Genomic DNA, 23,278 nt, shown 5'->3' with positions numbered 1-23,278 from the left:
AGCGGAGGGCGCGGGTGGAGAAGCAGCAGGCGCTGCGGGGGAGGTGGAGGGGGGCGCCCTGGGGTCGGTGGAGGGCTGTGGGGCCCCATCCTCACACACTCCACGGACCCGTGGCGGGAAGGAGCCACGGCCCCGGGTCTTGCGCGGCTGCAGGCGTCCAGGGGACCAGCTCCGGGACCCTTCGGCTCAGGCCGGGGGACTGCCCGTGCCTGCCCCGGGCACGCACGCCTACGCCGGGTACCAGCGAGTCCCGGAGCAGGGGCGCGGACCTGGCGGGGCGTGCCAGCAGCAGGCCTGGGGGCGTGGTCTCGGGGTCGCCCCGCCCAGGCCCCGCCCCACGCACGCCGCCGGTGGCCCACGTGACCGGCCCGGGTGCAAACAAGCCAGTCAGCTGATTCGGCCCGGTTGCGCCGTCATCGGGACTATAAGCGCGCGACCTCTGGGCTCTCCGCTCTGACCCGGCCGCCTGGTCCCGACGCTGCCGACGCCGCCATGCAGCCCCTCCACCTGCTGCTGCTCATCCTCGGCCTCCTGGCCGCGCCCGCCGCCGCGCTGGTCAGGTAAAGTCCGCCGGCCTCGGGCGCCGGGGCCCCGGAGCCCTGCGCAGCCGGTGACCTCCGTGCGCCCCGCAACCCCCACCGCGAGCTGGGATCCGCGCGGCCTCCTGCAGGGCCACCCTCGGGTGGGGCGGGGCCGAACGCGGCCGCTGTGCAGGTGCAGGGTTCGCTCGAGAACCCCAGCCGGCGACCCCCGTCCCTCCCTCCCTGCCGGGGTAGAGGGAGGGGGGCCGTGGCTCCGCGCTGACCGCGCCCCCCCCAGGACAGGTGGTATGGCCGTGTCTCTATCCAGAGCCCCTGCGCGCAAATCGGGAGACCCTGGGTGTTGGCCGCGAAGGCCTGAACCTGGGCGAGTCGCTTTCCCGCTCGGGGCTGGGGCTTGTCCCCCCCTAGTTGGTCACGTGGGACCTTATCGCAGGCCATGGGCTGGGAGGGCGGTTGGCCCAAAGAGGCCCAGACGCCCACAGGGAGGGAGTCAGCCTAAGGAGAAGGCCGGGGTGGGTGGCCTCAGGCCTGGGGCTCTGACCCAGTGAGGAGCACCTGTGCCCTGGTGCCTGGTGCCCGGTGAGGTCTCCAGTGGCCAGGCCCGGACTCGGGCTGTGACTGGCTGTGCCTGGCCATGCCAGCCTGGCTGAGCCAGGCCCCTCACCCTGCCAGGCTTCCTGCTCCCGGCAGGCCAGGCCGTCCCCGGGGAGCCTTTGTACGGGTCTGGGCCCACATTCTCGCACCTCTGCTGTGGGCCTTCTGCCCGTGGGCAGGTGGGTGAGGCGCTGAGGCTGGGGAGCTGGCTGGGGGCCCAGTGGGGCTGGGCCTTTGCCAAAGGGCTGCCCTGCGTGGGCTGCGGCCTGGGGGTGAGTAGCCCCAATTGGAGCAGCAGAGGGGAAGCAGCTGCAGGCCTGGTCCTGCCCCAGCCCCACCCACAGACCTCCCCCGGAGGGATGGAGAGGCGTGGGCGGGAACCTGGAGCTCCCTGGTCAGGCCACCCAGCCGTGGCCCTCACACCCCCCGCACCTCCCAGGTCCTAGGGGACAGATGGCTGCTGCTTCCTTGATTTGGGGGGACGTGTTCGTCCCCCACAGGAAGGAAGCTCAGGCTCTCCCAGCCCCCCAGCACGCAGAGGCTGCAGTCCCCTTCTCCTGGCCGACACCTTGAGCTCCCGAGGCCCCAGGCTGGGAGACTTGTCATCCCAGTGGGTCACCTGGCTCAGGTGTGCTCTCCTGCCCCGCCCCCCACACCAGGACAGCAGGGAGTGAGCTCAGGCTGGGGAGCCAGGAACCCCGCCCTCTGCTCTCTGAGGGCACCTGTGCTGGGAGGAGAGCCAGGGGGGTGTCCCGAGGGGCACCAGGGGCAGGCACCGCAGCGGGCTGGCCGTGGGCACAGACCACGCTCTCGGGTACCGCCTGGCCCCTGGGGTCTGTCTCCTGGGGAGGAGCAAGAGAGTGACAGGCGACAAAGGGGACAGTGATGCGAAGAGCGACTGAGGGGATCACGGAGGGCTCCTCAGAGGAGGCGACGTTGACATCCAGTCTGATGCCAGGGGGCGGCCACCCCAGGGAGGGCAGGCAGGGTGTGGGGACTGTGTCAGCCTCAGGTCCTTCTGGGGATGTGGCCAGAGGGTCAGGTGGGTGGGGCTGACAGGCGGCCACGGATGCCTGCAGATCCCAGCAGCTCCTGTCCCAGGGGAGACCAGAGTGGGGACTGAAGCCCAGGGAGGGGGGTGTCTCTGCAGCAGCCCCTGGTGGCCAAGAGGGGGGGGCGGAGGCCCGCCCTGCCCTCAGGAGCCGCCACCCCTCCTCTTGACAGAATCCCGCTGCACAAGTTCACGTCCATCCGCCGGACCATGTCGGAGGTGGCGGGCCCTGTGGAACACCTGATCGCCAAGGGCCCCCTTTCAAAGTACTACCAGGGGGAGCCCGCCTTGGTCGGGGGACCGGTCCCTGAGATGCTCAAGAACTACATGGACGTGAGTGTGGGGCTGGGGTATCCCTTGGCTGACCCCAAACACTGGGGTAGCCAAAGTCCCCTGTGAGCCAGCAGTTTTGAGCAGTGACCTGCACTGTGGGGGCGGGGCTTCCCCTGGCCACGCCCTCTGCCCGATGGAGAGCTCCTATCTCAGGGTCTGCACCGCCCAGGCTCTCCTGCCGGGCCGAGAGGGTAGGGTTGGGTGGCCTTGGCACCTCTCTGGCATCTACTCCTGTGAACCACCAGCCGTGGCTCAGAGCTGGGCAGGGGTCTCCTTGAAGCCCCCCTGTGGGGAGTGGGGACAGTGTCACCCACTGCAGATGAGGAAGCTAGGCGCAAGGCCACTGGCTGGGCGTAGAGGAACCGGGAACCAGAGACAGGCCTGCCCCTGCAGAGAGGTGCAGCCCAGGGTCCGTGAGGTTGGGTATCTGGGTCTCCCTGCAGGGATGTCACCAATGGCCTTGGAGCTTGGGTCCCTACCCATCCTGCTGGAAGGCCCGGGGCCACCCATGACCCAGCCTGAGGCTCTGCTCTTGGGCCGGGATAGAGGCTCAGAGGTGGAGCGTTCTGGAAGGCACAGGGCAGGCTGGGGCCAGGTCAGCCTCCTCCCAGCACCCGGGCCACCCTCGCTGGGCTCCACCCCTGAGCCCCCGGGAGCCGGCCTCTCGCTGCCCTCCCACCGCTGGTCCACCTGGGGCTGGGGTGGGTGGCTGTGCCTTGTGTCCCGGCTGGCCGGGGCCCCGGCCATGCCGGGGAGCTGGAGCTTCATGGGCATGTGACCGGGCCGGTGGAGGGAGACCAGCTGACCAGTTCCTGTTTGTCCTCCATCCCCACACATTTGGGCACTTGCTGAGTCATGCCCCACCCCCGAATCCGGACACTTTGCTGGGTGGTGACTCAGCAGCGGCTGGTGCCCCTAGAGCCCAGTGGCCAGGAGAGATGGCCCGGGGGACCGTTGGCAGACTGCTGGGGCAACTGGTGCCCCAGGCTCCGTCCCCTGGGGAAGGCAGGGCCCCGGGGTCCCGTTCTCAAGAGTGCCCTCACCATCCTATCTACAAGAGGGCTGAGGGTGGGGCTTCCCCTTGGAGCTCAGAGGGGCGCGTGCTCCCCAGAGCACCCCCAGCTGCCCGTGCGTGCAGATGGGCACCAAGGCCCGGAGTGAGGGAGACCAAGGGGCTCCTTCGGCCACCAGACCCTCTTCCTGGGAGTCCTCCAGGCTTGGCCCCCAAGGGCAGGGACGGGGTGGGAACTGAGGCCCCAGACTCAGGCCCTGACTCGGCCCCCTCCCTGGGGGGCACGCTGTCGCTCCCCTGGGGGCCTGGACCCCCGCGCCGCAGAGGCCCCCCGCCTGAGGCTCAGGGGGCAGGTGGAGCCTTCCGGACTGACTGGACCACTGGCTTCTTGTTTTCAATGGAGGGGGGTCTTCTCTATGCTCGCCCTGGTCAGGCAGGGGTGGGGCTGTGCCCGGGGGCTCGGGGTGGACAGCCTGACCCTCGGTGCCCCTGCCCTGCCCTGCACGGTCAGGCCCGGCCGGGAGGGGGGGCGCCCTGCCCCCAGCACTGAGGGCCCCGCCCCCGCAGGCCCAGTACTACGGGGAGATCGGCATTGGGACGCCCCCACAGTGCTTCACTGTCGTCTTCGACACCGGCTCCTCCAACCTGTGGGTCCCCTCCGTCCACTGCAAACTGCTGGACTTCGCCTGCTGTGAGTCCCGCCCCGTGTCCCGGCCCGGCGCCCGCTCCGCACCGCCCCCGCCCACCTTACACGCATGCGCATGCTCCGCCCGAGGCCTGGGGTGGGGGCTGCGCTGCTGTCCAGCCCCCACCCGTCCCCTGTGGCTGGGAGGTGGCTGCTGGGGCGGAGGGCAGCGCGGCCCTGCATCAGCACCTGGGCGGCACGCTGCGTCCAGCTCTTGGCCACACAGACAGGCCCTGCCCCCAGGGCTCCCCCTGCCCCGTGCGCCCGTCCCTGCCGGCCCTGTTTCTCCTTGGGCCCGGACTTCGGGGCCGAGGATGGAGCCAGCCGTGGGCCAGTTGCCCGCAGGGCTGAGACCACGGTTAGGGGTGTCAGCCCGCCGCCCTGGGCCCCTGGGAGGGCGGCTTGGTGGCTGGGGGCTTGGTGAGGGCAGCCGGCTGCGGGGTGGGGTCGGGGTCGGAGGCCACGGGGGCGCAGGCTGATGGGCCCCCCGCACCGCGCAGGGATCCACCACAAGTACAACAGCGGGAAGTCCAGCACGTACGTGAAGAACGGCACGACCTTCGACATCCACTACGGCTCGGGCAGCCTCTCGGGGTACCTGAGCCAGGACACGGTGTCGGTGAGTCCTCCCCCCGCCCTTCCAGCTCGGCGCTCACCCCACGGGGACCCTCCCTCCGCGAGGACCCCAGCCCCACCCCCGGGCAGGGGCTTGGCTGGCCCGCTGGGGGCGCTGTGGGCCGGGATGGCCCGCCCCCATCCGCTGGGCGGGGGGCGGGGCCTGGAGGGGAGGAGGAGCCCCGTGGGCTCAGCGGGGAAGGGACAGCGAGTGTGGACCCAGCCAAACTCGCGCCTGGGGACAGCCGGAGGGATGGGAGGGGACCGTGGGGAGGGGAGGAGCTGCTGACAGGGGCCGGGATCTCGACATCCAGCAGTGGCGGGGGCCCAGCCCACAGGTGCGAGCCTGGGACCAGGACCCGTGGGCGGGGGGCGGGCAGGAGGGAGGGCTGGGTTTGAGGTGCCGGGTGGGTGTCTGGGGCCAGCCCTGCGGTGGGGGGCGGCCTGTCACAGGGGAGGCTGAGGTGTGGGGAGCCGTTGGGACACCTGGCAGAGGGTTAGCCACAGAGGACGTGGGGGGCGGGGCAGGAGAAGGGCTGGGGGTGCCGTCGGGCCCCGCCTATTGCAGGGGGTCTACCGGGACGTGCTCCTCCCTTGAGGACAGGCCTGCGGGCCCCTGACGGCCTCTGGCTGTGGAGCTGACCCGGGACTGGCCCGGGAGTGCTCGGGGGTGAACAGCGCAGGGAGATGGGCCCCTCCAAGCCCGAGCCCCATCCCCCGGAGGTGCAGGAAGGCAGTGAGTGGGGGGCAGCTCCCCTGCTCACCGTACGCCTCCATCCTGAACACGGGGGGCCTGCACCTGTGCCGGCATGAGGACCCCCCCTCAGCGTCTGTGTGTCTGCGGTGGGCGCGCTCCAGGTCTTCCCCCCCGGGCCCAAAGCAGGATGTGGCCCAGCGCACCCCCTCCTCAGAGTCACCGCACAGGCTGTCTGTCCCCACATCCTGCACTCTGCCTGCAGTCTGGGGGGCGGGGGAGGGGCCTCTCTGCCAGTGGGTGGGGTCGTGGGGTCCCAGCCTCCTGGGCCATCATGGGGCAGGACCTGCCCATGTGGGGGCGTGGGGCTGGGGCTGAGAAGGCGCCTCCCCCGGCCCTCCCCCCCAGCCCTGTGGAGGTGGGCCTTCCGGATGCAGGTGCACCCCCAGCCATTCCCACCGCCCCCCCTCCCCCCGCCACGGCCAGCCCTGTCTCCCTGCCCTGGTGGGTCCCAAGTGCCAGTGCTGGGCAGCAGCCGAGCTGGGACGGCCTCTCTGGGGCCCGGGGCCGGCGTGCTGACCGCCCGCGGCCCGCAGGTGCCCTGTGACTCGGCCGCGTCGGGCGCGGGCGTCAAGGTGGAGAAGCAGATCTTCGGGGAGGCCACCAAGCAGCCGGGCATCACCTTCATCGCGGCCAAGTTCGACGGCATCCTGGGCATGGCCTACCCCCGCATCTCGGTCAACAACGTGCTGCCCGTCTTTGACAACCTCATGCAGCAGAAGCTGGTGGACAAGAACGTCTTCTCTTTCTACCTGAACAGGTGGGCGGGCCGGGCTGCGTCTCTGCCCAGCCCAGCCCTGCCGCGGCGCAGGCGGGCAGGGGCGGGGGGACGGGGTGGCCTGCAGGGGCCCCGTGTCCCTGCCATGGGCCCCGGGCCGCAGCCCCTGGCCCCTGGCCTGAGGTAGATGGGGCAGTCCCCAGCCTCCAGAGGGGGCTGCGTCTCCCCAGGGGCCGTGCTCCGGCCGTGTGTCCAGAGCCCTGGTCAGCGGGTCTTGCCTGTGCCAGGACCAGATCCGGCGATGGGCAGAGATAGCCCCTGGGTTGCTGGCAGCCCAGAGTGGGCAAGGCCTCGAGTCCAGGGCCGAGAACGGGCTGGCCCGACTCAGGTGCCTGGTGCACCTCCTCCTGGAAGCCCTCCTCGGCTCCCCTCCTTGGGCTCCAGCATTCTCTTCCCCTCGTGGCCACTGGCCTGACCCTGGCCGTCCTAAGCGGACCCGGAGGCCCTGAGGCCAAGCGCAGTGCTGGACGTGGGGCTAGGCCAGCAGCCCACTCGGGGGGCGGGGTCAGAGCCCCTCTCCTGAGAGCAAGGGAGGTCCCGTTCCTCCTTGTGCCTCTTCCGGACCCTTCCATCTCTGCAGGCCCAGGAAGGCCCCCACTCAGGCAGGCTCTCTGAGCTTGCCCCATCCACCCCTGACCTCTGACCTCCCGGCCCACCCGGTCCTCTCCCGCGGGACCCTGGGTGGGCAGGGGGCCAACTTGCCCTCCCTCTCCTCGCAGGGACCCCAACGCGCAGCCCGGGGGCGAGCTGATGCTGGGCGGCATCGACTCCAAGTACTACAAGGGCTCCATCACCTACCTCAACGTCACCCGCAAGGCCTACTGGCAGGTCCACATGGACCAGTGAGTGCGGGGCTCGGGCCCCCGGGGCAGGGGTCTCGGGGGATGGGGGCAGTGGGACGGGCCCGGACCCTGCGCCCCGTGGCCCTGGGTGCCTCTCGTCACCTCCTGGTGCCCACGCCTGCACACGGCCACTCGGGGCCACTCGGGGCCTGGGCGTGTGCTCCTGGCCAGCGGAGCCTGTCCTGAGGAAGAGGAGGGGGAGGTGTCCTGCCAGGCGCCGTGGGGGGCCGTGGGGGCTCACGCCGCCCCCCCCCGCCGCAGAGTGGCCGTGGGCAGCGGCCTGACCCTGTGCAAGGAGGGCTGCGAGGCCATCGTGGACACGGGCACCTCCCTGCTGGTGGGCCCCGTGGAGGAGGTGCGGGAGCTGCAGAAGGCCATCGGGGCCGTGCCCCTCATCCAGGGAGAGGTGAGCGGGCCGGGCGGGGGGTGCGCACGGGGGCACGGGGGCGCCCCGGGCTGCGGCCCCCTCCACGCTGCCCTCTCCTCCTCCTCCTCCAGTACATGATCCCCTGCGAGAAGGTGTCCAGCCTGCCCGAGGTCACCCTGAAGCTGGGAGGCAAAGACTACAAGCTCAGCGCGGAGGACTACACGCTCAAGGTGAGGGGCGGGCGGGGGGCGGGAGGTGGAGGCCACCTGGGCACGGGGCGCGGGGCGGGGGGGCTGGCAGTCTCTCCGGCGGTGACACTCTGGCCGTCTCAGGTGTCCCAGGGCGGCAAGAGCATCTGCCTCAGCGGCTTCATGGGCATGGACATCCCGCCGCCCGCGGGCCCGCTCTGGATCCTGGGGGACGTCTTCATCGGCCGCTACTACACCGTGTTCGACCGCGAGGACAACCGCGTGGGCCTGGCCGAGGCCACCAGGCTGTAGCCGCCCGCCCGCCCGCCGGCGGGAAAGGAGAGTCCATCTGTGGGAGGCGGCGGCTGGCTGCCCTCCTGGTGTCCACCCCCCTGCACACACTTGCACACTCACTCACAGTCGCCTGCTCACGGCCCAGCTCTCCAGGCCGCTGGCCTGATAGCCTCTGCTGTTCTGGAATTTCTCCTGCCCTGGTTTCGGAACGCCGCCCGTCTGCCTGCCTGCCTTCCTGACGGGGTGCTGGGGCCCCCCGGGGGGCTCACTGGGTCCCCCTCACACTGGGAGGACCCAGCTCAGCTTGGAGGCCATGGGCTGTGCGCCCGAGGACACCCCCACCGGTGTCCTGCCAGGGCCAGGCCTCCGGGCTGAGCGCCCCCACTCGGCACCGGGCTGCCTCCCCGGGTCCCCCTCTGCCCAGCCTGGGGCCTGGAGCTGGGCGCTGCTGGCCGGCTCTCCTGTCCGTTTGGGTTGTCTCCGGCCCGGCCAGCCAGGGCCAGCTGAGGCCTGGGGACCAGCAGGGAGGAGCCGGAGGCGGTGGGAGGGGACAGAAGCTGGCCCAGTGATGCCTGCGGTCACCCTGGTCCTTGTCCCCACTAGGGAGGGCGTTGTCTGGCCCGAGGTGGGGCGGGAGGCGGGTGCTCCCAGACCCTTTCTGAGGCTGTCCCCTCTGGAGCGGCCGGGGGCCGAAGTTGATGTGAAAAATAAAGTTGCTGGGGCCGCCTCCCGTGTGTGGGCCTGTTTTCTGCTGCGGGGGGGGGGGTGCCGGCATTTGGGGGCTGACTCCGAGGGCTTCAGGGCAGAGGTGCACTTCGCCTGGGACCCTGGAGGCTTGAGCCAGCTGCCCTGCCTTGGGGGGCAGGGCTGGCTTGTCCCTTAGCCTGGACCAGTGACCACCGGGGTGTGGCCTGGGCTGGAGGCCGCAGGGCCCTGCCCCCGCACAGCCATCCCTGTCACCGAGGCGTGACTGCCAGGGTGTCCTGGAGAATGCACCCATTCAGAGGGGACCTTGGCGGCAGGGCCCCCGGAGTCCCGCCTGGGCCTAGGAAGGGCACCTCTGTGTGGCCGGTGGCGAGTGGGCGGCCTGCCTCCCGCCCGGCTTCCTGGCTGCCAGCTCGGAAGCGGCCTCTGTGTGGGGCGTGGGCTGAGCCAGCCCACCAGGGTCCACAGGGTTCGGGGGTCTGAGTTAGGAATCCCCCCAGGCCACAGCGACCCCCACCCGGCTCAGGGCCTCGGCCAGGGCAGGTGGGGGTCAGCTGCCCCGGTGCAGCTGGGAGGTTCTGAGGGAAGGGACGGGTGTCCGCACCTGCTGGGGGGGCCTGCGTGGCCACGTCTGCCGGAAAACGCCGGGCCAGGGAGGCGGTGAGGCCAGTGCGCGCGCACCCAGAGTTCTCGGCGCCGGAAACCTGAGCCGGCAGCCGGCTCACTGCAGGGCCTGGCAGGGCTTCTCGGGCGGCGGCGGCGACGTCACAGCCGGGTGCTGTGCCCTGAGAGGCCCAGGGGACAGGCCCAGGGGAGGCCCGGGGCTGCCGAGGGTGCCTTCCGGCTGTCTGCCGCCCCGCCGGCCCAGCCCCCGCCCCCGCCCCCGCCCCCGCCCCGGAGGTCCACAGCAGTCAGCTCCCCATGCGTGCGGGGCCCTCTCGGCTGGATTCTCCCCGTCAGGTCTCCGAAGGGCACCCCGCCCCCCTCAGGGCCCGGCCACCAGCCCAGCCAGACCCCTGTTGCTGTGGGTCAGCACGGCTGAGCCCCCAGCCCCAGGCCAGGCCACATGGCCATCCGTGCAGAGCCTGGGGCCTGGCGGCCGCCCTGACCCCACCCTCAGCCCCCAGTGTCCCTCGAACATGGGTGATAGTGGGGCACCCCTCACTGGGGACCTGCCCACTGCCCGGAGGACCCAGCGGGCCTGAGGGTGAGGGTGGGGGTGGCCTTTCGCAGCCCCTGACCCTGCCTGGGTGAGGCTGCGCGCCCAGGAGCCAGACCAGGTCCAGCCCCTCTCCTCACCCACTCAGGGTGGCGGCCGGGAGAGGGGGGCCCACCATGCCCTGTGGCAGGCACCCGTGGGCCAGGTGGACCAGGTGCAGGCCAGGCCCTCAGTGTCACCTGCGGCCCCCGCCAGGGTAGCTAGGGGGAGGCCAGCTCGGGGGCCGGGCCCTGTGGTGTGGGAGGGCACCTTGGGTCAGGCCCAGCCCTGACCTGAGGAGGGGGGTTCGGGTGCCCCCAAGCCAACCGAGGGAGGACTGACCCCTGGCCTCCCAGCAGACCCCACCTACCTGTGCCTGAGGCCCTGGGCTCCTAGGGGGCGTGGCCAGCGGGGGCGGGGCTGGTGCTTGGGAAGCCCACCCACTCACGGAAGGTTTTGTCAGCAAGAGGAGGACTGGCTGTGGGTTCCTGACCAGCGGGGAGGGGCAGGGCTGGGGGGGCTAGGGAGGGGCCTGTGAGGGGCTGGGGCCTGCCCCAGGCGAGGGGACACGCAGAGTTTCCAGAAAAGAAGGGGGACAGAGAGGCCCGGGCAGAGGTGGGCAGGACTCCGAGGAGAGAAGGGGTCCCTGGGAAAGGCTCAGAGCAGAGAGGGTCGTGGGCAGAGGGGGCCGAACCCCGCCGGGGCCCCTGGGAGCGGGAGGCCGGGAGGACGGCTGTTGTGCCTCAGGGTGGCGTTCGTGAGGCTTTGGAGGGTCCAGGTCCCTTGGGGGGCTGTGGACAGGGAGGGGGACCCAGCTCAGGGAGGCTCCCGTGGTTAGGTGCCAGGAGTTCCCCGTGAGGGGTCACTGGGACTTTTGCAGGCACGGGAGGTCAGCTGGGGTCACGGGGTGGGGCGGATGCAGACCCTGAGGCTGTCACAGGGCAAGTGGCTTGTGGGGACAGAACCCGGGCGGGGGGTGGGCGGGAAGGGGGGACACCAGGTGGACCAGGCCGGGACTCCCAGATGCGCATACGGGCCGGTGAGCGGACGGAGCTCCAAGGAGACAAGGGTCACGCAGGCTCGGAGAAGAACATCTGGCCCCACGGGCAGAGGGGCTGAGCCGGGAGACCTCAGGGGCTGCGAGGCCAGAACCGGTGAGGGGGCTGGATTAGTGGGGGCCGGGCACCCCCTTGACGGGGGTGGGCTCAGAGAAGCCGGGCCATGTGGGGACCACAGACTCCCCGGAGGCCTGGACGTGGGGGCTCAGGAGGCCGGTGCTGGGGGGGCCTCTGGCTGGGGACGGGACTGTGCAGGGCAGGCAGCCCAGTGAGGGCATGGGGGGGCCCATCCTGTCCGGAGGGGGGCTGCCACTGGGGGCTTGGGGCAGCAAGGGGTCAGGTGCATGGGCCTGCCGGTGAGGGGGGGGCTCCACTGGGGGCATGGGTGTGCAAGGGCAGGAGGTAGGGGGCTCTTTGGGGAGACAGCTGGGGGGACCCAGGCAGGGGGTGGGCTGCTACAAGGGTCGGGGGCACAGCAAGAAGGAGGAGCCGGAGGCAGTGGGCAGCGGGGCCCCTGGGAGCCTGGGCGGTGCGGGCGCAGGGTTGGGCTCTGTGGGGTCGCCATCCCCGGCCGGCCCTGCAACCCCTGAGGGTCAGGCTTCCTGCCCGCGGCACGGCCCCCACCCCGCCTGCGGGAGGAGGCGGGGAGGTGGCTGCGCCCGCCTCGGCCGCCGCCGTGAGTCAGGCTCCGGCTGCAGCAGCGCGGCCCGGCTGGCGCTGCGGAGCGAGAGCAGACAGCGGGGAGGCAGCGCCGCCAGCCCCGCGCCCTCCCCGCCCCCCGCTCCACGCTCTCCCCGCACCGAGGCTGGGACGCTGGGACGCGGAGCTGCCGGACACACAGCGGCCCGCGGGACGGCGGAAGGACGCGCGGACGGAGCGCCGGGGTCGGACCCGCCGGCCCAGGAGTCGCCCGTGAGTGAGTCCCGGACCTGCGCCGGCTGGGGCCCGGCCGGGGGCTGTGGGGCTTCGGCAGACCACCCCCCAGCGGGGCGCGGGGCGCGGACGCCTGGGTGCCTCGTTGGAGAAGTGTTGGTTTCGCAGAGGGTCATTGTGCGCCGGTTCCCAGCGCAGGCTGGGTGGCTCCCTGCGAGCGCGCGCGCTTGGTGTCCCGGCGCCGCTCCGGCCGGGGGTGGGCGGTGGGGACGTCGCTGCGCGCGAGTTTGGAGCCCCCGCAGCCTCGGCGCTCTGCGTCGTTGTGTGTGTCCACGCTGCGTGTCACGGTGCGGAGCTGTTTACCTGGCGGCGCCCGGGAGCGCACGGGGTGTGCCGGGCCGGGAGCGCCCCACGGGGTGGTGGCATGTGCGCGAGGTGCCAGCGGCGCGGGGCTGCAGGTGTCCAGGCAGCCCGGCTGGCGCCGCCAGGCCGGCTGAGGCCGTGTCATTGCGGGGGGGGGGGGGGTTCTGCCCTGCGTGTGCGCAGAGGTGTCTGGGGAGCTGGCAAGCTCCGTGCACCGCCGCGGCGCATCAGTGGGGCCTTGTTGGGTGTGTGGGGGGGTGCTGCTGGGGTGTGCCTGGGGGCGAATGTTTGTGCGCAGATGGAACTCGATGAAAAGCCCCCAATGTTTGTGCCAAGGCTGCTGTGAAGGGCTTCGGCAGGCCAGCGGCCAGGGCGGCGGGGGAGGCAGGTGGCAGGCCGGCAGGCTGGCAGCCGGCCGCCTTGGCGGGGAGCTCCGTCTCCCTCGGGGCTGCCGCTGGACTGCTGCAGGGGTGATACCGTGGGGAGCCGAGGCGGCCCAGCTCACGCTTCCTCCTCCCTCCTCGCAGGCCCAGGGCCCCGGCCAGTGCCCAGCCCCGCTGGGAGCCCCGGCCAGCACCACGGACGGCGCCCCGGAAGCCCGAGTGCCCCTGGACGGGGCCTTCTGGATCCCCAGGCCGCCGGCGGGCTCGCCCAAGGGCTGCTTCGCCTGCGTGTCCAAGCCGCCCGCCCTGCAGGCGCCGGCGGCCCCCGCGCCCGAGCCCTCGGCCTCGCCCCCCATGGCGCCCACGCTGTTCCCCATGGAGCCCAAGGGCGGCAAGACGGACAGCGTGCGGGTGGGCGGCGGCGCCCCCCCGGTCTGCAAGCACCTCGCGGAGAAGAAGACGATGACCAACCCCGCGACGGTCGTCGAGGTGTGCCCCGACACCAGCGAGGTGAACGACTACTACCTGTGGTCCATCTTCAACTTCGTCTACCTCAACTTCTGCTGCCTGGGCTTCATCGCGCTGGCCTACTCCCTCAAGGTGCGCGGCCGCGGGGGGTGGGGGGCCCCGCCCCCTCCGAGAGGCCGGGGTGCAGCCCGGGGGGCCGAGGGACACGAGGACGGAGGGGGGTGGGTACATAGTACAGAGAAGGGCGTGGCCAGCCCTGGCCACCCCCCCCACCCCCGCCGCCCAGTGCGGAGCTGGGGAGCCTTGGGGTGTGCCGAGAGGCCCAGCCTCCTCAGGGCCAGGGGCTCGGCCTCGCCAGCTCGGTCAGGGTCCTGTCCTCTCCGCAGGGCCTGTGGGAGTCAGATGAGGCACGCGTGTGGGGCGGAGCCGCGTGGCGACAGACAGGCCTTGGGTCCTCCCCCCGTGGGCAGGAGGAGGGTGAAGGCAGGGGTGCTCGCTGGTGGCCGGGTCCCAGCCCCTCGACCAGGGAATCCGACGCCAGGCAGACGGTGGGACGGAGGGGGCCCCGGCGGACTGGTCACTGGTGCGGGCTCTCGGCCTCCCACCAATACGCGTGGTTTCGGGACAGTCTTTCCGGGCGGCCGGGACCCAGGGGGAGAGCCGTGCGCACATCCCGTTGACCCCTGACCCCACCCCCTGGGGGCGACGTCCAGAGGCCCCTCAGGGCTGTGAGAGGAGCGGGCCAGGGGCAGGCGGGGGGACGCCACACAGACAGGACCGCGGCCCCTCCCGGGGGTGGGCTGAGAGACCCCCGCAGCCGAGTGTGCCAGGACGGAGGCCAGGGCTGCCGCCCCCTCCCCCATCACTCCAGAAGGGCCTGGTGCACGCCTCGTGAGATCATCCCTCTCCCCCAAGTGCAGTGGCCAAGGTTGGGGGCATCTCACTGACCGCAGCTGCCCAGTGAGGTGGGGACGGCGGGGAGGGAGGAGCAGCGGGCTGCAGGACGAGGGGCCAGGCCAGAGGGGCTGGGCGGGGGGGTGGGACACTCAGTTCTGCCCCGGGGCCTCTGGGAGCCCCACCCGCCCTCGCACCCCCACCCGACCCCCGGCTCTCCCGTCCCCCTGACCCGCCTTCGCTTCACCGCCACCTGCTGCCGTCCACCCCTGCGTTCGGGCCCGGGCAGCTGGTGCTGGACGTCGCCACGTGCGGTCGGTGCCGTGTGAGTGTGTGTGCGTGCGTGTGCATTGAGGTGAGGTGTGTGAGCATGCGTGAGTGCATTGTGGGTGAGCATACAGGTGTGAGCATGCAAGCACACACGGTACGGGGGGTGTGGGCATGAGTGAGTGTGCACACATGAGTGTGACTGCATGCACACGTGTGTGCACACACGTGTGCGATGGCGCGCACGACTGTGAGTGCAACTGTGTGGGAGTGTGCATGCGTCTCAGTGTGTGCATGTGTGTGTGGTTGCACACGCGGTGTGTGTGCGAGGGGCTGTGCGTGTGCTCCAGAGGCAGCCAAGGGGAGGGTCCCTGCGAGCTGCGGGGTGGAGACTCCCGGGCCGCACTCAGCTCGGCCCCTGCGGGTGCCCTCTGGCCGGGCCCCGCCCGCAGCCTGTGGCCGAAGGTCGGGCGGCGCGGACTCCTGTCCGGAAGCGTCCCTTCCTCCCCATGGCCGGCGCCGGCTGTGGGCGGCCAGCTGGCACGGGGCAGGTCCATCTGCTGCGGGCTGTAGGTAGGTAGGTCATGGGCCGCTGAGCGGCTTCGTGCCGGCTGGGCAGGGGGAGAGTGGGTGCTTCTCAGGGACAGCGGGTGCTCGGGCGCCTGCGCCCCAGACCCCTCCCCAGTGTTCCTCCTCCCTGGGGCCCGCAAGGGCGGAGCGGTCTGGGGCACACCTGCCGGGGGGGGGGTGCAAGGCAGGCGGGCCGGGGCAGGGGGGCAGGCTGGGCTGGACCCAGCTCTCGCGCCCGAGGTTCCATCCACCTGTCCATCCAGCTGCCCGTCTCGGACCTGCTGCCCCGCAGTGTCTGCAGCCCACCCGGGGCGCGCCCAAGGGTGCCTGACTGCTGCAGGGGCAGGAGGCCTTGGCCACGCGCCCAGGGTGGTCCCGTAGGAGCAGGGAGTTCTGGAGACGCCGCTTTGCCTCCCTGAGCCCGGCTCTCCCTCGTTCACGGACCAGGCAGAAACCCAACGGCACGCGGGCGCCCGTGCGCCGGGCAGGGGCTGGCGCCCGGCGGGTGCGAAGCCATGAGTGGTGCACCCCGCCTGCCCCCGTCTGCTTGTCCACCCTGCACGCAGGGCGGCCGGCCCCCTGCGCCCACGCCAGCCGGCTGGCTCCGCTCGCTGCAGGCTGGGGCTGCCACACACAGAGGGCCTCCTGGTCTTGCTCAACCTGGTGTCCGGGACGGCGAGACCGAGCCGGTCCTCCATCCACGCGGTCTGCTGGGGGGCTCGTGGCGGCCCCTGCCCCGAGCTCGCACTGTGGAGGAAGACCCGGCTCCTCTTTGTGTGGGCATTCAGCGCCCCCTCCCCCCACCAAGGTCCATTTCAACCCTGCCCTGGCCTCCCCGGCCCCAGACACTCCATGAGGGCGCCTCGGGGTGCCCCTTGCTGCCCCCCACCCAGCTTGAGAGATGACCTGGGTCTCTTCTGTAAATGCTCCGCTCTCTCCCTCCGGCTGAGCCCCCTCCCCAGCAGAGACAGCCCCACCCCAGCCAAGGCTGCCCACCTGCCCACCCTGCTAACAGCTGGGTCGGAGTGCTGAGTGGACGGGCGAACGGGCGGAGGCCAGGAGGCCAAATGGACCAAGCAGGCACGAGGCGGCAGCGGCAGCGGCACCGGCTCGGAGGGCGTCCCGGGTGGAGGAACCAGAAACAGCCCCGAGGGCCGGGCAACTCGGGGAGGGCGGCGCGGCCCGTGGTCTGCGCGGGGAGAGGGGGTGGCCCTGGAGAGGCAGGCTGGAGCCTGGCGGGGAGGGTCCGGACCCCCTTGCGAGGGCTTGCCCCTCATCCCCTGCAGACACGGGGTGGGGCGGGGGTGGGGGGTGGAGGGGGAGGTCCATCAGGGCTGTGAACTCGGCAGGGAGGGTGGGAGGGGCCAGGGGCAGAGAGGAGGGCGGGCCTGGGGCAGGGATGGCGACAGGAGGGAGGGGCAGAGGGATTGCGGGCGCAGCAGCCACTCAGTGTGGGTCCCAGAGGCCGAGAGACGACCCGGTGACAGGGAGCGGTAAGAACATGTCAGGAGGGACGGCAGGGCGTCCCTTCCTGTGTGTGTGTGTTTGCCCGCCCCCTGCTTCCAGAACACCAGCCTCGTCCATCCAGCTGGCATCCGGCAGCATCCACTGTTCACCCATCCCTCTGTCCGTCCATCCATCCATCCATCCCCCCCATCCCCCCATCCTCCATCATCTTCCACCCATCCGTCCATCCATCATTCACCCATCCACCTGTCTATCCACCTGTCCATCCCTCTGTCTATCCATCCATCCTCCCATCCACCCGTCTGTCCACCTGTCCATCCCTCTGTCTATCCATCCATCCTCCCATCCACCCGTCTGTCCTCCACCATCCTCCATCATCTTCCATCCATCCATCCCTCCATTCCCACATCGACCCACCCATCCATCCACCCGCCCACCCATCCGTGTTCGCACGTGTCAGTTAAGCTTCCTCCTCTCCCTCTCCCCGCCCCCTCACCTGTCTCCCACGCCAGCTCACGTCACTGTCCCTCTGACCGCACTCTCAGTCGCTCACCCACTTTACTCGCCAACTCTCCCCATCGCTCCCCACCTGCCCGCCCACCCAGGGCCACACACCTGTCCGCCATCCCTGCTCCCCACGGCTCTCCCAGCCAGCCCTCATCTGTCCACTCGTCACGCACCCCTTGCACACGCGTCTTCACTCATCAGCACCAGCTGACCCCTCAGCTCGTACCATCTGCCCACGTGAAACACCCACGATCCTTGTTTCTGTTTTCCCTCCCGTCTCATCCCCCATGTGCCCAACTGTTCATGCATCCACTCCCCAACATTGTCCTGTTCTCTTCCTTCCTCTTGTCCTTTCCCTTCCACTCCACGTGCCGAGTTCATTACCTTCGTATCCGTCCATCTGTCCACCTGTCCATCCTTCCATCCATCTCTCCATCCATCCATCCACCCATCAATCCTTCCATCCTTCCATCCATCCGTCCATTGGTCCATCCATCCATCCATCCTTCCATCCATCTGTCCATCCATCCATCCACCCATCAATCCCTCCATCCTTCCATCCATCCATCCATCCATCCTTCCATCCATCCATCTATCCATCCATCTGTCCATCCATCCATCAATCCCATCCATCCCATCCATCCATCCCATCCCATCAATCCCATCTGATCCATCCATCCATCCATCCATCCATCTGTCCATCCATCCATCCACCCATCAATCCCTCCATCCTTCCATCCATCCATCCATCCATCCACCCATCAATCCCTCTATCCTTCCATCCATCCATCCATCCATCCATCCATCCATCCATCCATCTATCCATCCATCTGTCCATCCATCCATCCATCTCTGTTCACTGTATCCATCGATTTCATTTGTCCATCCACCTACCTGCCCAAGCACTCACCTGTCTTGCGTTATGACACTTCCTAATTTTCACCTCCCTCTCCATCCATCCATCCGCTTCCCTCCCCCTCCCCCTGCCCCCACCCCCGGCTGCGTACGCAGTTCTCCCGGACCACCACCCAGCAGCACCCCAGTCGCTCATCCCTACCCAACTCGTCGGCCACGTACCCGTTCATCTCCCCACCCCTTCCCTGGTCTTTTTTTAAATTATATTTTATTGATTGTGCTATGATAGTTGTCCCGACTTTCCTCCCTTTGCTCCCTCCACCCTGACTCCCTCAGGCAGTCCCCCCACCCTTGTTCGTGTCCACGGGTCGTGCGTGTAAGTTCCTGGGCTAGTCCACCTCCTATGCTGCGCTTGACATCCCCGTGGCTGTTCTGTAAGCACCTATTGGTGCTTCTTAATCCCCGCACCCCTCACCATCCCCCACCCCTATCTCTTCATCTTCACCCTTTGGCGTTTTACTTGTGATGTTTCTGCAGGGGGAGGGGCCTCCTGGGTCTGTCTTGTTTGGGACTCTCTGTGCTTCCTGGACTTGCGTGTCTATTTCCTTCGCCAAGCTAGGGAAGTTTTCTTCACCATTTTTTCAGATAGATTCCCAATGTCTTGCTCTTTCTCTTCTCCTCCTGGCACCCTTATGATGAGAACATCAGTTCCCTTGAGGTTGTCCCAGAGGCTGCTAATACTGCCCTCATTTTTTGGATTCTCTTTTCTTCTTGCTGCCAGGATTGTTTGCTTGGTTGGTTGGTTGGTTGCTTGCTTTTGCTTCCTTATGTTCCGAATCACTGATTCGATTCTCGGCTTCATGTTCCCTGCTGTTGTTTCCCTGTATGTGCCTTGTTCTGTACTTCAGCCAGTGCATCCTTCGTCCTGACCGGGTCCTTGGGCATCCTTGTAACCAGTGTTTTGAACTCTGCCTCTGATCGGTTGCTTTCCTCCACTTCATTCAGCTCTTTTTCTGGAGTTCTCGCCTGTCCTTCCCTTTGGGCCACCCGTGTTCCTTGGTCTCCTCGTTTTGGCGGCCTCGCCGTGTTTGCTTCCCCGTGTGTGGGGGGGGGGCTGCTGCGGCCCCGTGTCCTGCTCACGTGGCCCAGCGTTCATGGGTCTTCGTACACACCTCCCCCTTCTTCCCACCTCCCCCTTCTTCCCATCTCCCCTCCTTCCGGTTACTTCCGCTCCAGCCGCTCACCCGTCCAGCTGCCCCCCGACGCCCCGCCCACTCTTTCTTCTATCTTTTCTCCCTCCTCCTGCCCACCTCTGCCCCTTCCCGAACACAGCACCAGCCACACACCCACGTGTTCATGGGGGCTCCAGCCTGCAACACTGGCGTGAGTCCCGGGGCCTTACCTTAGTAACCTCATCCACCTGCATCTAAGTTTTCTTCCTACAGAAACGGGGGTGCGCCTCACTCCCGCCGAGAGGTGGCCGAGAGGACTGACTGAGTTAATACCAAGCTGTACTCTTTTTTTAAAAGATATTATTTATTTATTTTTAGAGAGGGAAGGGAGGGAGAAAGAGAGAGAGAGAGAAACATCCATGTGCAGTAGCTGGGGGGCCGTGGCCTGCAACCCAGGCATGTGCCCTGACTGGGAATCGAACCTGTGATACTTTGGTTCTCAGCCCTCGCTCCATCCACTGAGCTACGCCAGCCAGGGCCCAAGCTGTACTCTTAACACAGTGCCATTGTTACTTCCCATACGCCCATTCTCCCCTGTCCCTTCGTTTTAAAGGCTTTATTTATTTTTAGAGAGGGGAAGGGGAGGAGGGAGAGAGGGAGAGAGACATCACTGTGTGGTTGCCTCTCACATGCCCCCGACCGGGGACCTGGCCCGCAGCCCGGGCGTGTGCCCTGACCGGGCATTGAACTGGGGACCTTACGCCTCCCCGGACGACGTCCAACAAGCCGAGCCACACGGGTCAGGGCCCTTCTCCTCCGCTCTGACCCCGCCACCCCTGCCCCTTCGCCTGCCCCGTGGGTGGTTTTTACCCAGCTCCTCGTTCATTCGTCAGTGCGCACGCCCATCAGCCTCACCCAACCACCCGCCCTTTCCCTGGCTGCGCGCGTCTCTGACCGTGTCCCCGCCATCTGTCCTCTGCCCGCCCCCTGTCCTCTGCCCGCCCCGCCCCTCCCCCCCGCCCACCGTGACCACGCACCCGTCCACTGGTCCACAGGCTGAGGACGCTCTATGCACGTGCCCGCTCTTCTTCTCGACTGTCCGTCGCCCCCTCTACCCCGCTGTCCACAGCGCCCCCCGCACCCCCTTTTCTCCCGTACCCGCCCCTCTTCCCTTTACTGCGTCACTGGGACTCTTCGCCGCGCACCACGAAGTAGTCCCGGCTCCCGCTCACCCGTTCTCCATCCGCCCTCGCCTCTCCCTCCCCCTTGTCCCAGCCCACGGACACGCCCCTCCCAGTCCTCCAGCCTCTGCCAGCCCCTGTGTCCACGCGCTGTCCCCCCCTCCTTCGCCGCTCCCACCCCACCCTCGTCTTCTGTCCGGTGCACACCCAGGCCGACTGTCGGTGTGTTGTATCCGTGTTCTCTCCTCGCTCACCTCCTCCCGCCAGGCTGTACCCCTCTCTCTGCAGCCACCCCCCCTACCTCACTCTGGTGGCCACGCCCACGGCCCCCTCCCCCTCCCTCCCGGCTCCCACGCGGGAACCCCAGCAGAGCCGCGTCCTGATGCGCTGCTCCATCACCGGACCGCGGTTCATTCAAACCAGCCAGCACCCCCCTCTGCCGAGTCGTGTATTCCCCGCACAGCGCAGTGGGTGCGCTCTCGGGCGCCCAGTCAGGGACAGGCAGCACGCAGTCCGCGCCCACGGGAGCCCAGGTCTGGCGGGGTGTCGGAGGGCGGTGAGACTCCGGGCTGTGCGTGCTGGGTGCTGGCGTCAGCTCGGGAGAGGGAGGCAGGCACGGTCGGGGAGGTGCGGGGGGGCTGTCCCGCAGGGGGCGGGCCAGGGAAGCCTCCCCACGTCAGCCTGGGTGGGCCCGTGCGGCTCCCTCCCACGGAGCTTCTGGGGGGCGGGGTCCAGGGCCAGGGGGCGGGGGTCGTGGAAGCCCCCAGGCGGAGTTAGGCCGTGGGGCGGGCCCAGGGACTGGAAGAAAGAAATGGGGACTGTTGTTTATGTCACACAGGAAACGTGGTTGATGATCACAATTAGTTAATCCGATCATTAAGCTGGATGCAAACTCAGTCCACAAAAGTCGGACAGATTTTTTTTTAAGATTTTATTTATTTATTTTCAGAGAGGGAAGGGAGGGAGAGAGAGAGAGAGAGAAACATCAATGTGCGGTTGCTGGGGGCCGTGGCCTGCAACCCAGGCATGTGCCCTGCCTGGGAATCGAACCTGCAACACTTTGGTTCCCAGCCCACGCTCAATCCACTGAGCTACGCCAGCCAGGCCTTGGATTTTTATACCTTGGTGAAAATTGGCGAGAAATGTAATTCTGGACGAAATGACAATTTAACAACCAAAACAAACAAAGACAAAATCTAACAAGAGATATAACTGCTCTTTCTGGAGAAAATTATACAACTTTGTTTACATTACGAAACTGTATTTTAACGAAGTAAGATCTAAGTAAGTGGGCCTCGACCGTGTTCTCGGAAGGGAAGGCAGACCCCAATAAAGGGGTCGGTTCTCCCCAAAATCACTGGCATCAAACCCCCCAGGAGCCCAGGCCCCCTCCCCACCTTCCCTCCCCTGGTTCCCCCGCCGTCCCTGCACCCACAGAGACCCACCCGCCGGCCACACTCCCGTCCCGCACCCACCTCCGCACCCGCCACACTAGCGACCCATCTAGCCTTTGGTCCGCCCACCCTTCCGCTTCTGACCTCCCGTCCGTCGTTCGACCGACCCGCCCACACATGCGTGAGCCCACCGCCCCGCCCCTGCCTTCGGCCCCCCCACCATCTGCCAATCTGCTGACGCAGAGACGTTCCCTTCCTGCGCCCCCCCACCCCGTGTCTGCCCCATCTCTCCCCAGCCCCCCGGCCCCCTCCTCTGCAGCCCTGCTTTCTGCTGGGGGCTCCGACCCCTGACCCCCGCGAGGGGAGAGTGCCGCGGCGGGGGCGGGGCGTCCTGTGGCCACGCCCTCCCCAGGGCCCTCCGCGGAGTCTCTGCGTGGCGCCCATTCTCTGGGAGTCTCGCCTTAGCTGGGACCGGTCGATCCAGGACCCACGGGTGTTACCCTCCCATCCAGCCGTGTACCTCCCTCCGAGACCACCTTCCCCTTGATTTACTTATTCTCCAGCGTGACTGAGATATCATTGGCGTGGGACACGGTATAAGTTTAAGGCACACGATGTTGCAAAATGATTTCCATCATGAGCTTAGTTGAAACCGCCTCGGCATCCCAGAATTGTGAGGACACGTGACATCTACTCTTTCGGCGACTTTCCAGTGTGTGGCAGTATTGTTAGCCAGGGGCTTGATTTTAAACAATGTCAGGCTAAAAAGACACAAAGAATTCCTGTGTGCCTTTTCCCAGACTCTGGCACCCCGACGTTACCGTGAGCTGTGTTCGCCTTTCCTGCCTTTTCCTCCCCCTGTAAAGGAATGTTATTTATTTTATGTCCGTTTGGGGGTACACTGGGGACACGGTGCCCTTGCCTCCGACAGTCCAGGTGCTGCCCGTGGCCAGGGCCCCGTCCTGGGGCGCTGCCGTGGGTGCCCCGCGCGCCTGCCCCGGCCCACTCCCCAGCCCGCCTCTCCTCCGCGGCTGCAGGTCCGGGACAAGAAGCTTCTCAATGACCTGAACGGAGCGGTGGAGGACGCCAAGACGGCCCGGCTGTTCAACATCACCAGCTCCGCGCTGGCCGCCTCCTGCATCATCCTGGTCTTCATCTTCCTGCGGTACCCGCTCACCGACTACTGAGGCGCCGCCGCCGCCGCCGCCGCCGCCGCTGCGCAGACGGAACGCGGGGAAGGGTTCGATGTCGTGACGGACGCGACGTGGGAGCCGCGGTTGGGGCGGAGCCGGGCGCCGGCCCCAGGCCCCCCTGACGCGGTGAACCTGCCGCGAGGCCCTCGGAGGCTCCCCGTGCGGCGAGGGGCCGCCTGCTCCACGCAGGCCCCGCCCGGCCTCTCGGCCCTCCGCCTGCTTCTGGGCCCTGGTCTCTTCCTGGGCTGCTGCGCCCCTCCTCCCGCGCCCCCACCCAGGCTCCCGGGTCCCGCCAACCCGACACCCAGCAAGAAGGGCTTCTGTGGGAGCTCCCCAGTGTGGGGGGCTGCCGGCATCTGGGGACTCCCTCTCTCCTCCCCAGCCCGGTCCCCTCCAAGCTGTACCCCTGCTCGGAGCGCCGTACCTGTGAATTTTCAATAAAACTCCTGCCCTGCCTCCCGGCCCGGCCTCCTGTCCCTGCCTGGGCAGGCGTGGGGGCGGGTGGGCAGGCGTGGGGGCGGGGCGGGGGCTGCGGTCTGGAGGCCGCGGGACACCACGCAGATGCTGCCTGGTGGCCCGGGCCCCAGGGGCTGCACTCCGGTGACTCTGCCGGGGAAGGTTCGCTCCCTGACTGACCCGGGAGGTCTGTCCGCTCTGCAGGACAGGGGACCCAGG

General features: G+C 68.6%; 2 protein-coding genes across 2 annotated transcripts; both read left to right on the top strand.

The window, feature by feature from the left end:
- The first annotated feature begins 384 nt into the window (after positions 1-384).
- On the top strand, positions 385-8,782 carry CTSD (cathepsin D). The gene is made up of 9 exons (XM_045821103.1): positions 385-560; positions 2,361-2,520; positions 4,100-4,223; positions 4,718-4,836; positions 6,123-6,346; positions 7,084-7,206; positions 7,468-7,612; positions 7,705-7,803; positions 7,906-8,782. Exons 1-9 carry the CDS (start codon positions 493-495, stop codon positions 8,071-8,073), a joined length of 1,230 nt encoding a protein of 409 aa, XP_045677059.1. The 5' UTR covers positions 385-492; the 3' UTR covers positions 8,074-8,782.
- A 2,615-nt stretch (positions 8,783-11,397) lies between these two features.
- IFITM10 (interferon induced transmembrane protein 10) lies at positions 11,398-23,018 on the top strand. Its single transcript, XM_045821025.1, has 3 exons — positions 11,398-11,928; positions 12,780-13,235; positions 22,448-23,018. The coding sequence occupies exons 1-3, from the start codon at positions 11,398-11,400 to the stop codon at positions 22,595-22,597; spliced, it is 1,137 nt and encodes a 378-aa protein (XP_045676981.1). The 3' UTR covers positions 22,598-23,018.
- The last annotated feature ends 260 nt before the right edge of the window (positions 23,019-23,278 follow it).

Source organism: Phyllostomus hastatus, unplaced genomic scaffold, assembly GCF_019186645.2.
Source record: "Phyllostomus hastatus isolate PE091 unplaced genomic scaffold, TTU_PhHast_1.1 phas_scaffold_443, whole genome shotgun sequence".
Taxonomy (NCBI): domain Eukaryota; kingdom Metazoa; phylum Chordata; class Mammalia; order Chiroptera; family Phyllostomidae; genus Phyllostomus; species Phyllostomus hastatus.
This window is presented reverse-complemented; position numbering and strand designations above follow the sequence as displayed.